This window comes from Tasmannia lanceolata, unplaced genomic scaffold (genome assembly GCF_043159265.1).
Source record: "Tasmannia lanceolata isolate RefF3 unplaced genomic scaffold, GAP_Taslan_0.1 ptg000018l, whole genome shotgun sequence".
Classification (NCBI taxonomy): domain Eukaryota; kingdom Viridiplantae; phylum Streptophyta; class Magnoliopsida; order Canellales; family Winteraceae; genus Tasmannia; species Tasmannia lanceolata.
In genome coordinates this window covers 65348702-65364117 of record NW_027518695.1, presented here as the reverse complement: position 1 = coordinate 65364117, position 15416 = coordinate 65348702, and the positions used below count along the sequence as shown (strand labels likewise).

Sequence of the window (15416 nt, the reverse complement as noted above, 5' to 3'; positions counted from 1 at the left end):
GTCTAAGTAATATACAAATATACAACAAACAAAAATCAAATACGAAAATGGATAGGAGTAACCCCCCTGTGGACTGATCCAACCTTTTTCATTGTCTTACCTTTAACTCACCTACCCTAATTATTCACTTCCAGAAAAAAGGAAAGAGATACAAAGACCGAGTCCAAAAGAAATCATCCACATATTCTAGAATGCCATCACAAAAGTAAATTAATTACACCATTTGCATGTTTAATCTCGATCCTGCGAAAAAAAGCTTTGTTCAAACTGAATGCCTGCATTACTGGCCTCTGTTTGCCTTTACAGAAATTTTAATGACATAAAATTAATATTGCCGCACTGAGATGTATCCTCCAAACATGTCCATGTCTATGAATGGGTTGCATGAACAAAATGGATACTCGAATATATATGTCCAAGACTATCGCCATAACAAATAAAAGAGAAAGAGAAAGAGAACCATGGTGCAATAAAATTTCGGGGACATCCTCTGGTCTTTTCCTCAAATTGGATAAGTTCGATGGTCATGAAATTGCTGAGGCATTCTCCTCCGCTTCGGGTTCATAAATGATACTAGATATTCTAGAAGGAGGCCAATACCGAATGATGGATCGACCATAAATGAATTTAACCGGAAGTGGCCCCCTGAAAATAAGTTCAAGTGTAAGTAAGTCAGGTCCAACAAATACTACTATGAAGAACTTCAGAAATAGTAATGCCTTTGTTTATCTGTATAAATTCCAGCTAATAAGAATCTTTTTAGTATTTATGTGCCCATCTCATCATCATCATTAACTGGATTTCCATAGGTTGGTGATTCCAGGACAGACCAGTTGTGAGAGTCAAAGCTGTTGTTGCGATTATCCCCCATCACAAACACGCTGCCTTCAGGAACAAGCTGTACAAAAACATAAAATAATCGATGTTTAGTAGCGAAACATTAGCTCAAGAGCCTGCTTAATAGGGTCTATCAAGTTTATGAACTCTTGAGCGTGAGACGGTGATTGCCCCACACCCAATGCATTTACACTTACATACTCTCGAGCTCAAGAAACAACTACCACTTTAGCTTCTTCCAATTATGCGAAAGAGAAATAATAGCAGCATTACCTAAATCTAAAATCTAGAGAAAGTGGAGAAAGAATTTGAATATAAAGCAGCACATTGATTTTTTTTTTTGAGAAATAAGCATTTTATTCAATATCGCAACAACAATAAAACAAGGGAAGAAAGCAGGCCATTGATGTTCATCCAAAAAAAAGATTAGGTGGCCCGGTGGTAGTTTATAATCAACAGTCTCAACTTTTTGTTAATTTATTATTATTTTAAGTTCATGCAGAAAATGTGACTCTCGCTCAATTTTGCACAAGATAACTAGAAATTAAACATGTATTGGGATGTGTGGAATGAGAAAATACCACTCGATCCATTTCATAAGCGAGTGGCTCCAAAATGAAATCTTCATCTTGCAAGACACCATTCACCATCAATTTGCCATCATGAGCCTATAAAGCGAGAAAGCACATACGTGTGATGTAGTTATCATCAGACACAAGACAAAAAATCTTAGGGCCCGTTTGGATGCCGAGAAGATTTTGATTTGGAATTCTCACATTTCCAGCCCTTTTTGTGTTGACATTTGGATCCTGATCAAATCCTTGAATTTCCAATTCAGCGACTAACAGTGAAAAAAATCAGATTTCCAAATAAGCTGTGGAAATAAGAAATTAGAAATCCACAGATCTAGCTGTTTCCTTCACCCTCTTTGCTCCTCAACCACTGCCCTATAGCAGGAATTAAACCCTTCCCTCTGTGTCTCCCTCAACATGAGCTGGCAGATCTATTCATTTTGTACTGAAAACTCAATTCCAAATCCAAATACAAAATCTGAGGTATCCAAACGGCCCTTAGAGAAAATAAAATTGAATGAACCAATATGAGGGGAAATCTCACTTCAACAAAGTCCCCTGCCTTGGCTACAATTCTTTTAATAAAAACGTCACCATCTTTGTAACCATTTTCCTGCACGAAGTGGCACATTGAGTGAAACTATTAGTAGCCTCATTAAGCATTGAATTCTTTTCAGAAAATAATTTCACAATCCACTGCATTATATTATTTATTAAAAACCACACCTGCACGATTGGAGGAACATTGAAAAGCACGATCTCTGTGATATCCGGCATTCTAAATCTGTATGAAACCTGCAATTTTTGTAACAGGAAACCAAAAAAAAAAATCAACTTCAAGATCTTCAAAGAAAGCTTTAATTGTATAAATACAAGTAGCACCCATATAAGTCTTGAAAGCCTTGAAAACCACCCATATAATTCTGACTTGCTCATTAGTTTTCGAATAATAAATTATCTACTTTCTTAAGATTGAAAGACAAAATCAACTTCAAGATCTTTAATGCAAGCTTCAACCTACGCATACCAGAAGCACCCATCTAATTCTAGAAATCCTTGAAATCCACCCATATAATTCTGGTTTACTCATTAGTTTTCTAATAATAAATTATCACTATCCACAAGTCCTACATTATTACGTAACTCTCCAAAAACCATTACATAAAAAGAACTAATATGTAAATTCAAAGACAAAATTAGACTATTTGAAATTTGGCTAAAAGGTATGAAATGTTGTTTTACCTTCTTTAAAACAGATTCTGATGACTCGAGAAGTTTCGATTTGATTATGATCCAAAGAAGAAAAAAGATTCAAATAATAGGGATAAAATGTTTTTTTACCTTCTCCACTACAATCCGATCTCCTGTATCGAGAGTTGGATACATAGAAAGTGAAAATATCGATCTTTTCTCGGCCAAGTAACAGTCTGGTGTTAAGGAAACACTCAAAACTGTAAAAACAGTCTTTGCATCATCCCATCTGGAATTCACCCAGCTCGGAATCAAGCTGTTCCTTTCACCCAAATTTACAGAATTTCTCCTAACTCTTGTATCAGATACAGAATCACCAGAACTCGTGCCCTCTTCATGAGCAATATGACGTATGGATCTACGAAAAATATTTGAACCTTGGAAAAACGGAATGATTGAAGAAGGCATAAATCCAATTATAGAAGAAGAAGATAATTCAGAAACACTCATACCACTCAAACCAAAACAAAAACTCGATAATTTCATTATAGACATCATTCCTACCATAAGATTGTATTTATAGTTCTCAACAGTAATGCTACTTGAATCAGATATTTTAGACCAAACCCTAGTTCTAGATTTAGAGAACTCAGACTGGTAATTAGATTCAATTCGAGATTTCCCATTGCGTTCATGAATCATTCGAGAATTCCCTGTCTGGTAATTTGTTCCAGCGAGAGATTGGGCAATGTATCCGGAATAAGAGACTGTGAGTCTAATTGCCATGGTTTTGAGATTAAAGAATTGAGATAAGGATCTTATACAGAGATGTTCTGGAGATCAAGGAATTGGAGTTTTGGAGAAGGGATGAAGAAATGTGAAAATCAAGGCTTAGGGAAATGAAAAGGAATAATGAGAAAACTAGGGTTAGGGTTTTGAGAAGGGAGGAAAGGGACTTTGTATTTTTTTTCATTCTGAGATTTTCTCTCACAGAAAGACGCTTAGAAGAAAGTGAGTAGAAAACAAAGAATGTAGAGGAAGATTGAGAGACATGGGAGAGAGCGCATATTTATAAGTGGCTGCGAGACTGAGACTACTTGGAAGCCCCTAGTTTTTTAGATATTTACAAGAATATCCTTGCTACATGATGTTACAGATTCATTGACTTAACCAAATTTGGTGCTTGTCTTTTCCCTTAACTTTCCGACTAATTAGAAAAGAGAGCAGCTAGGAGGGTAAAAGACTATAATGACCTTGTTTGTTAGATACGAGGCAGTAGGCAGGTAAGCCTGTATACTCTCTCGTCTGGTGTCCGGTTAGAAGGGTATTTCAGTCAAAACCTCTATTTTATTTTTTTTTGGAAAAATGTCAAATGCACTCACAGCAAATAAATCTTTCCTGCTCATAGGCATGATTCAATTTTTCCTCTAAAATGTGATTATTAACTCATTAATTATGTCACCAAAAGGTCCTTGTTTGAGTCATGCATGTACTTTAGGGGAATGAGAAGCCTTACCAGGCCCACTCACGTGATGTCAGCATTATCCTGATCGTTCAATCGAGGGCCCACTACACATAGATGACATGATCTAAGAATTACTACATTTGAAACGTTCACAATGGCCCTGTTTGGCATGAGGATATGAGAATCCTAGGATAGGTAGATTCTCTAAGATTTTGCACATAGACGGAGAGCCATGCAAAGGAGGGAAAGTACGATTTTCTCGGGATATACCTTTATCCCCACCTGTCACTATCGTCAGCGATGACGTGAGAATTACTTCGTCTATACGTTTCATAATTGCCTTGTTTAGCACAAGGATATCTAAGGCAAGTTAGATTCGCTAAGATTTTACCCATGAGTGGGAGAGCCACGTGGAAAAGTGAGAGCACGATTTCCTAAGGATTTACCTTCATCCCCACCTGTCACTATCGTTAGCGATGACGTGAGAATTACTTCATCTATACGTTTCATAATTGCCTTGTTTAGCACGAGGATATCTAAGGGTTGTTAGATTCGGTAAGATTTTACCCGTGAGTGGGAGAGCCACATGGAATAGTGAGAGCACGATTTCCTAAGGATTTACCTTCATCCCCACGTGCCACTATCGTCAGCGATGACGTGAGAATTACTTCGTCTATACGTTTCATAATTGCCTTGTTTAGTACGAGGATATCTAAGGCTAGTTAGATTCGGTAAGATTTTACCAGGGAGTGGGAGAGCCATGTGGAAAAGTGAGAGCACGATTTCCTAAGGATTTACCTTCATCCCCACCTGTCACTATCGTCAGCGGTGACGTGAGAATTACTTCGTCTGTACATTTCATAATAGCTTTGTTTAGCAAGAGGATACATGAATCTAGAGTAGCTAGATACGTTAAGATTTTGCTCATGGGTGGAGAGCCACGCGAAGGAGGGAGAGCATGATTTTTTGGGGATTTATGTTCATCCCCACCTTTCAATCCTTCCAAAAATGATGTGACGATTACTTCGCCCAAACGTTTCATAATGAGATTTTACAATCTTGTCCACCCTCCCCACATGACTAACAAAATCGACGGGAGGCAAGAGATTTTATCTACGAAACAGATGACGGATATGGAAAATTGGAGCTACCTTATTTTTCTTAGATATTTTATTAGTGAGTATCCAACTATCTAACTAGAAATTTTTTATAATAATGATATCTCCATATCGAGATTACGAAATGAAGGGTCTAGATTATGCTAATATCAAACACTTGTAATAGTCATTTCCAGAGGGATAGAGAAAGTTTCATCTCACTGGTGTCATAAGTTGTCCTCCTTTGACCAAGTGTATAGGGTGTAAATCTCGGATCAAGGCATCTAGAACAGGTTTCTGTTTTCAATCTTATCAATCTAGATTACCATGATCATTAAAAAAATTAATTGAATTAATCTTCCAAATCTATTAAGAATAAAACTAAAGTAATCATACAGCCTTGCTAGGATGCAAAATCAGATTAATAACTTATCTCAATCGATCATTTGGATGATCGATTTAGGGTTGGATCTTCTACTACCTCTTTGGATGATCGGATCTCATTGGATGATTAGATCTCTCATGAAATTTGATCTTCTTATGTTCTCTATAGATGGTAGCAAGGACCCAACCCTTATTTGTAGAAATTACATGTTAGAATTCTCCTTGTAATAGAAGGGAAGTGATATGTTGATGTAGAGCGGGTCCCGGTCAAAGATTGTGGGTACTATTTCGCATAGGGAAACTATTTTCTTTTCACTATTTCCATGGAATAATCCATATAAGGGGTAGTTTTGTCCTTTTATGCTAGTAGGGATTAGTATAAATAGGGAGGGCTTTGTCATGTTAGGGGACTTTCACACAACATTGAATTGGAGAATTAAGGTTTTTCTTCTTAGAGAGAATTCCAAGTTGGTCCATCTTTGGGAGTGTTCTAGCGAATTTCCGAGTGATATTTCGGCGTCTTGGACTCCTCCTAGAAAATCATTGTCGACTCAGCTCTCGGCTGAAAAGAAAATCTGCTCGCCACTAATCCAAGTGAGAAGAATCACTTGGGTTCTGAATTCTATCGATCTAGAAATCAAATTTAACAAACTCAATTTCTTAGTTGAAGTGGGATTGTTTTTTTTTATGCAAGTTTTGGAGCCAATTGAAATCAGCTATTGGGTTCTTTCAATTTTGGGTTAAAATCCATCTATTAAGCCCATTTTTCTTAAAAATTGAATATTATCTACTCAAGGATTCAGGAATAGTGGGCTGCTAATAGCAAGCTCTTGATGTGATAAGTCTTAGTGCCTACCAACTGTTTGAGTTTATTATCCATAGAAAGTAGCATTTCAAATTGAGCTGGATCAAGGTCAAATAGTTTAGGTTTTGGAATGTTATTAGTTAATTGGAATTTTCCTTCAACCTGGAGTGAGGAAATGGAGCTTGGCCTACATCACGAACTTTTGGATCATCTGCTCGAACTCAAGCTTCCGTCGGATCTCTGCTGCGTCATATGTTCTCCCCTTTTTCACGTCAGACATCACCCTCTAATGTAATTATGACTTCTCTTCTACACTAGAAGAGGTGATGTCCCAAGCAAAAAAGGGTTAATATATCATTTCCCTACAGTTAGTGAATATAATCAAATAATGAATTAAACTAACTCCTCTTTATGTGGTTAAACTAAGGTACACTAAGCATTCATGTACATTAAAACTGTAAATATCTACTTATTACCTTCTTCTTTAATAATAACTTAAGAACGTTTAATACTAATAATTTTTACATTGAATGTTTCTCTTCAATCTAGACCGTAGATTTAAAATCTATGATTCCCCACGTTTGGTCTTATAGAGGGCACTCATTTTGGTTCGTGAAAGAACTTTTACGGACTATCTGCACTATATCCTCTATATCCTAAGCAGAGAGAGTCCTAGCATTATATGCTTGGCCCATGCTATACATTGGTGTGAAATAATGGGTCCTACCATATCAAAACATGAAGTGTAAAATTGTGGACCCCACACTATGCATGGGCTTGGGTGGAGATCGTGGGAGTGTTTTAATTCAAGGTGGCAATTGGGCTGTACTGGCCCGTGGCACGCCCTGCACGGCATGCCGTGGGCCATGCTGGCACGGCTTGAAAGTGATTTTTGAACGGGCGGTGCCGGCATGGCACGAAGCAATGAGCCACGAACCGGCATTGCACGCTATGGCACGCGGCCCTCCATGGCACCAGCGGCACACCCGGCACGGTCCGCGGCACGCCCACGCCAAATTCCAACAATGATTCCTTTCTTTTGAAGGAATATCCGAAAATAACCCCTTAAAGTTTGAATAACAGCTATGAATGGGAGGTATTTTCGAAAATAACAAATTTAAAATTTTGAAAAATGCAAAATACCCCCCTTAAATTCAAGAAAAGGCTAGTGAAGGGGAAATTTTATGAAATTGCTTAGTGGTTTTTATTTTGTCAAAAAAATACCCTCCCCAACAACTATTTTTCGGGGGGTAGTTTAATGATTTTGCATGTTTTAACCAAAATACCCCTCCTAACAACTATAAATGACTAGTTTTGGGGGGTAATTTGGTAACTTACTATGTTACAAACTTTATAAATATCCCTCCCCTCCCCTTCATTTCTCACCATCAATTACAATCTCTTTCTCATTACCTTTACTCTCTCATTACTTTTACTCTCTTCCTCTCTACTTGTCTCTAATCCTTCTCACCATCAATTACCATCTCTCCCTTTCTCCAATCTTCATTACTCACTTCGATTACCGATTAAGAAGAAGACTAGAAGAGGGAGTTATTCAACAACTTACATAAATCCGTGGACGATTCAAGCCGCTTGATTACATAAGTTGAGGTATTTAGCATTTATTTTTTAAAATTTATTTCAAGCTTATCTTAATTCTTTTTTAAAATGGCTGGTTCACACGACCGCTTTTTCCATGACCAATACCATGGCTTTGACACCAACGAAATCATGGGAAATGAAGAATTAATTTAAGCCTGTGTAGAACCTTGCACTGAGGATACATACAGTCCTGAATCTGAAAATCAAATTCCTCAACAACCTACCCAAGACCAAAAGCCTTGTAGTACTAGTGGGAGTCAAGTTCTTAGTTCTAAGTCCCATAGAGGTAGGACTTCAGTAGTATGGAAATCCTTTACTATTGAAAAAAGGAAAGATTCTAAGGGAATATTTGAAGATAGGCTGTTTGTAAATTATGTAAAAAAGATTTCAGTTGTAAGACTAAAGGTGGAACGGGCCACTTAGCAAGACATTCCGAAAGTTGTAGAGATAGACATGGGTCATTAGACCCTAAACAAACCCAATTAAGACACACTTCTAGTTCATTAGGAACTTTTTCTTATTCGCAAGATAAGAACAAGAGAGAACTGGCATCATATATCATACATTCTGAACAACCATTTGTTATGGCCGAAGATAAAAAAATTGAGAAATATGTTCATTTAGCTCTAAATCATGCTTTTAAAAAACTGCCTTGAAATACTGTAAAATCATATTCTTTTAAGCTATTTACTGAATATAAAGAACGATTGATTTCAACTTTTACAAATTTTTGTGGAAAATTTTCAATCACTTCTGATATTTGGATCAGTAAACAAAGTGTAGGCTGTATTTGTGTAACCACACATTATATTAACTCCAACTGAAGTTAGAAAAAATAATACTTAGTTTTAGTGAATTACAATTCCCACATAATGCTCATTCTATATCAAAATCTATATCATCTACTGCTCGCCAATATAATATTCAAAATAAAAAAAATTCTATTAGTTTTAATAATGCTAGTAATAACACTGCAGCAACAGAGTTCTTAAAATATCAATTGAAACCTATTTTAGATGGAAAACTATTTCATGTTAGATTGGCATGTCATATTTTAAATTTAACTGTGCAAGATGGTTTATCGGCTATTGCACCACACGTAGAGACTTTTAAGGATTGTCTTCAATTTATTCAGTCTTCAATGCACAGAAGATAAGAATTTAAAGCTATGAAAAAATTTATAAGAAATTCCCTTTGGATGATAAAATTAGGGGGAATTCAACATATAAAATGTTAAAAGAATCATTGGAGTTCAAAAATATAATTACATCATTTTGCCAGGACTATATACATGCACCTTCCAATTACAATATATCTCTACAATCTTGAAACTCCTGTGAAATTTTCATAGATTTATTAGAAGTATTTTACAGTGCAACTAATCTTCTTTCAGATTTTTACTATCCAACTTCGCAATTAATTTTGGGTTAAATATATAAAATTACTGAATGTTTTAAAAGCCAACGATCGAGATTAGAATATGATAGTATAATTGACAAAATGGAGGATAAATTTAAAAAGTATTTTCAAGAAATTCCACTTCTATATTGTTTAAGTACAATAATGGACCCTGGGTTTAAGTTACAAGGGTTAGAGGCCTGTTTAGAGGCGTGCAATGAAAACTTGGGTAATGAATCTGGAAATAATACAGATGAAATTAGATCAATATTAAATTCTATGTATGTTTTATACGAGGCAGAACGTGGACATAGAAGGCCATGTTCTTAATGAAACTTTTAACCTTGAAATAACCCACTTTGGATACTACTAAACCAAAAAGACCAAAACATAGTGGTGGTACATCTTCCGATGAGCTATCTTTATATTTGAAAATGATTATTCAAGCTTCCTTAGTTCAGAAGAATGAGAGAGTTCTGATATTTTGACATGGTGGAAAGAACATGAAAAAAGAAATATCCAGAACTATCTGCCATAACACGTAATCTACTAACCCCCCGGCGTCCACAGTAGCATCAAAGTTTGCTCTTAGTGTAGGTAAAAGGTTCTTAGATGACAGACGGAGCAGAATGTCACAAAAAACATTAGAGGTATGCGTGTGCCTCAATGACTGGTTGAATGTATTAAAGCGCAAGGCGGAAGAGAATAAGATGACTCAACCGAGTCGCCTGAAGATTGATCAAGACTTTGAATTTTTAAGTTGTAATTTCCAATTTGTATTTTAGAATGTAATTGTACATAATTTTTTTTTCCATTATATCTTGGTGTGTTAGAGGCAAGGTTCTATGTCCTCTTGTAATAAATTTTTATATTAATAAAATTTTAAGGTGCCGCCCGGGTTTCTGGATAAATATTCTAGGCACACCAACAAAAATAACTTGACCAACGCCATTCAATTTTTAAATAACTTAATCATATTATTTCAAGGGGTGCAACTCGGGTCGAGTTTTGGGAAATTGGGTTGAGCTTTTACCTTAAAATCGGGTCAGGTTCGGGTTGATCCCTATTCATTTTTTAAGCAAAAGCTCAACCTGACTCGACCCAAGTTGCACCCCAATTATTCCCTCTAAATTATGAAAAGAAATTTTTTTCCATGTAATATATTTTCTTGGAATTTATCTTCCCAAAGACAGTGGGTCGGCACGGCCCGACGCGACAAGGCACAGCACGAGTGGGCTGCGGGCTGTGCCGTGCCTAACCCCTTACCAATTTGTGCGGGCACGGCACGGCACGGCCCATGAAGCTTTCATGCCTTGCCATGCCTGGCCCGCGGGCCGTGTGGGCTGCCTTTTTTCGTGTGGTGCCCATTTGCCACCTTGGATTTTAATGCGTCTTCATGATAATTCAAATCCAATTCCGCTTTCAAATCTTTAAAAATGGCTAGATTGGTCATTTATATCTACTTCAAATAAAAAAATAGCATCTTAAGGTCTTCTTCGGTATCCATGTCCGATGTTGTCCAGGATGATGCCTATATTGCCTACTATGCCTCAGCATAGGGTGGTGATTTATGCTTCCTTTCCGACTCGATGAGACCGCACTACTGAGTGAGCATCTTTCACTTCTTTCTAGTTCCCTTCCTAGGATTTATAATGCCTCACCACATCAAAACATGAGGTAAGATGTTGGCCCTCATCCAATACATTTGGTTATTGAGTGGGTGGGCCCGTTTTTGAGCTGGAGGGACCAACTCTATCAAAACATTAACCCAATCAAAACATGAGGAAAGATGTTGATCCTCACACAATGCATGGATTTAAGTTGAGTTGGTGGGACCCACCCTATCAAAGCATAAAATAGTGGGCCCACAGTAGTCATGGATTTACCTAGAGATGGTGGGCCCACTCCTGGGTGTAAAATTGTGGGCCACACCATCTGTATAGGTTTGGGTAGAGATGGAGTGTCCTACCATATCGATACATGAGATGTAAAATGGTGGGACCCCACCCATCAATATGTGACGTGAAAAATGGAGGCCCCCAACATAAAAATTATGAGGTCTAAACTTGTGGGTCCTAACAAAGCCAGTACAGAAAATTTCTTTTAGGGTCAATATTAAAAAGAAATTTTTGGGTTCAACAGGAGGAATTTATATGATATCAAGACCATTGATCTTATAGAAAATCATGTGGGGTGCGTAAGATGAAGGAACCAAAAAATCAACGGTTAATTTTTCTTAGCAGAACAGTAAACAGAGGTTGATACATCAAAGGACCTAGGATCATCCAATCAAGGCGATCTTAATGGCGTCTGTCCAGACTCGTTGTTATCATTAGGATCAACGGATCTGATCGTGGGCATGATGCAGAAGTGGGGCCAAATAATTGATATTAACATTCCTCCAAAAAATTATTTCATAGAGGAGAGTGTATCTACCAAAACAAAAGGGGAGTAAATAGGCTCCCCTTACTTCAACTTGAACTGCTCTTCCATGAATGCGTACAACTCTGTTCGGAGTCTATCTCTCTTCTGCAAACCCTTTTTTTTTTTGAAGGGGATTTCAAACACTTCGGCAAAATCCTTCATTTTTTGAAGGGGCTCTTCCATGACTTCTTCTTCTTCCTTGACTAAAATTCCTTCATTTTCCTCTTCTGTTGAAGGGATTTCAAACACTTCGGCAAAATCCTCATCACTATCCTCATCTACAACAAATCTCCGAGCTCTACTCCCCTGAGGCTGAGATTCCTTCACCTCAGCATCATCGTCCTCTAAATTGTATTCAATTTCTGCAAAATTACACAGTTTTCTAAATCCACACAAATTTTCACCTCAGCATCATCGTCCTCTAAATTGTCTTCAATTCCTGCAAAATCTACACAATTTTCTGCTGAATTACTGCGGATTTTGGAGGTATAGGTGAAAGATTCGATCGGAGGAGGGGTTTTCGCCTTCTTGAAAACCCTAGAAATGTCGAACTTGTGGTTTTTCCACTCTTCCTCGGAGATTTCTTCGAAGTCGCGCTTCATTTCATCTTACGATGAGTTGGATCGGTTTATTGGAGAGGAATTCTTCGAGAGGAGAGCGTAGAAACCCTAATTATCTAGGGTTATTGAATTCGAGCGTTGTTGAAACCCTAGATTTCTAGGGCTTCTGAATTCGAGAAAGAAGAGAAGCTGAATTGGGGAAATAAATTGGCGGTTCGGGCGTGAAAAGAGAGAACGACCATTTTTTGGAAGATGATAAATTCGCACCCCTTATACGATAATTTGCCCCCACATATAACAGACTATAACATTTTTTGACGTCAAATCACGTTCACAGGGGCGCAAATTATTATCCTACAGGGGGGTGCGAATTCATCATCACTCGAAGCAAAAGGCGCTAAAAAGAGCGCGTGTGGGTTTTAAATGTAATTTGCAACTTCACGTGGCAGTAGTCATGCGTGGTGGCGAGATCCACATGATGGGATTGCGTTAATTGCCTCTCCGAGTCTCCCTTCTACTCACACTCCCTTCTACTATAAATAAGAGATGAAACCTAACTCTTGTCTAGAAACCTTAACCATAGATTTACTCTCTCTCCATTCTCTTCCATAAGATCCTAAAGCTCATGGTTGAAGACAACTAGATTCAAGCTTTCAGATGGAGGAGACTGGATGATGAAGAAATCACAGTCACCAATATGGTATGAGATTTTCTTCCATCTTTTATTTCATTTTCTAGTCATGGAAACAGCCTCTCTACAAAGCATAGGTAGGGCTCCTTACATCTAGCCTTCCCCGGACTCCGCAATGGCGAGAGCCTCATGCACTAGGCCGCACTTTTTTTCAGGTTTGGGTTCGGGTTGGTTATCCTCTAGTTGGGGCTCAGGTCAGGTTAGGGTTGAGAAAACCGTCCTTCCGGTTGGGTTTGAGTTGGCCTCAACCTGACCTGAGTTGCAACCCTATGAAAATGCTGAAAGGGGATGGAAATATCACCTACCTTAGGCCATGTTTGGATTTCAAGGAAAACATTTATGATGGAAATTCTCTTCTTAGGAAAATGTTTACTTTCCACATTTTAGAGGTAAATAATATGATTATGGCTAATTTCAAGGGATTTGATGTAGTCCTTTTGAGACCGAGAGGAGTTTCATCTTATCCTATATACAGCTCTGTCCATTTTTTTGGCAAGAGTTTGCTAATAGATTCTTGAATTCGCTCTTTTTTCCCCTTTCTGGAATTTCGGATTGGAATCTCCAAAACAAGAGGTGGCAATTCTAATTCTTTCTGTCTTACCCTGGAATTATTCATTTTGGAATATGGCTTGAGAAGTCTTGATAGCCTTGTGGTATAAAATTTTCTAGAAAATACACAAACATCTTCGCATCATAATGATGTAAAATAATTCAGAGATCTTATGTGGTGTGTGGTCATATAGTCCAGTATTATCCAAAAATTACTGTAGGACCACTTCCTAGCATGATCCAACCGTTCATTTGTCAGGCCGCAATATCAATAGGTTGTATCCAAAAGTCATTTTGATATGATGATCCTAACCCTCCGATTCTATAGTGGTTTTCATAATGTGCAGTCCCTTTATAGACCGGAGGATTAGGACGTTCATCAAGTGGGAATGACTTTTGGGATACTACCTATTTAGGTTGGCAAAACAAATGAATGGCCGGACCATCCTAGTTTTGGGGGGTAGTTTGGTAACTTACTACGTTACAAACTTTATAAATATCCCCTCCCCTCCCCTTAATTTCTCACCATCAATTACAATCTCTTTCTCATTACCTTTACTCTCTCATTACTTTTACTCTCTTCCTCTCTACTTATCTCTAATCCTTCTCACCATCAATTACCATCTCTCCCTTTCTCCAATCTTCATTATTCACTTCGATTAGCTATTAAGAAGAAGATTAGAAGAGGGAGTTATTCAACAACTTAAATAAATCCGTGGGCGATTCAAGCCGGTTGATTACATAAGTTGAAGTATTTAGCATTTATTTTTTAAAATTTATTTCAAGCTTATCTTTATTCTTTTTTAAAATGGCTTGTTCACACGACCGCTTTTTCCATGACCAATACCATGGCTTTGACACCAACGAAGTCATGGGAAACGAAGAATTAATTTAAGCTTGTGTAGAACCTTGCACTGAGGATACATACACTCCTGAATCTGAAAATGAAATTCCTCAACAACCTACCCAAGACCAAGAGCCTTGTAGGACTAGTGGGAGCCAAGTTCCTAGTTCTAAGTCCCATAGAGGTAGGACTTCAGTAGTATGAAAATCCTTTACTACTAAAAAAAGGAAAGATTCTAAGGGTATATTAGAAGATAGGCTATTTGTAAATTATGTAAAAAAGATTTTAGTTGTAAGACTAAAGGTGGAACGGGCCACATAATTAGCAAGACATTCCGAAAGTTGTAGAGATAGACATGGGTCATTAGACCCTAAACAAACCCAATTAAGCCATACTTCTAGTTCATTAGGGACTTTTCCTTATTCGCAAGATAAGAACAGGAGAGATATGTTCATTCATTCTGAATGAACTGGCATCATATATCATACATTCTGAACAACCACTTGTTATGGACGAAGATAAAAAGAAATTGAGAAATATGTTCATTCAGCTATAAATCCTGCTTTTAAAAAAGTGCCACGAAATACTGTAAAATCAGATTCTTTTAAGCTATTTACTGAATATAAAGAACGATTGATTTCAACTTTTGCATATTTTAGTGGAAAAATTTCGATCACTTCTGATATTTGGATCAGTAAATAAAGTCTAGGCTATATCTGTGTAACCACACATTATATTAACTCCAACTGATGTTAGAAAAAAGAATACTTAGTTTTAGTGAATTACGATTCCCACATAATGCTCATTCTATCTCAAAATCTTTATTATCTACTGCTCGCCAATATAGTATTCAAAATATTAAAAAATCTATTAGTTTTAATAATGCTAGTAATAACACTGCAGCAATAGAGTTCTTAAAATATCAATTGAAACGATGGAAAACTATTTCATGTTAGATTGGCATGTCATATTTTAAACTATTGCACCACATGCAAAG

The 15416-nt window shown here is 37.2% G+C and overlaps 1 protein-coding gene across 1 annotated transcript; it reads right to left on the bottom strand.

The window, feature by feature from the left end:
* Positions 1-524: 524 nt before the first annotated feature.
* LOC143850615 (chloroplast processing peptidase-like) lies at positions 525-3386 on the bottom strand. Its single transcript, XM_077359845.1, has 6 exons — positions 2751-3386; positions 2136-2204; positions 1954-2022; positions 1419-1505; positions 831-898; positions 525-645 (listed from the first exon to the last, which is right to left on the bottom strand). The coding sequence occupies exons 1-6, from the start codon at positions 3384-3386 to the stop codon at positions 525-527; spliced, it is 1050 nt and encodes a 349-aa protein (XP_077215960.1).
* Between the last annotated feature and the right edge of the window lie 12030 nt (positions 3387-15416).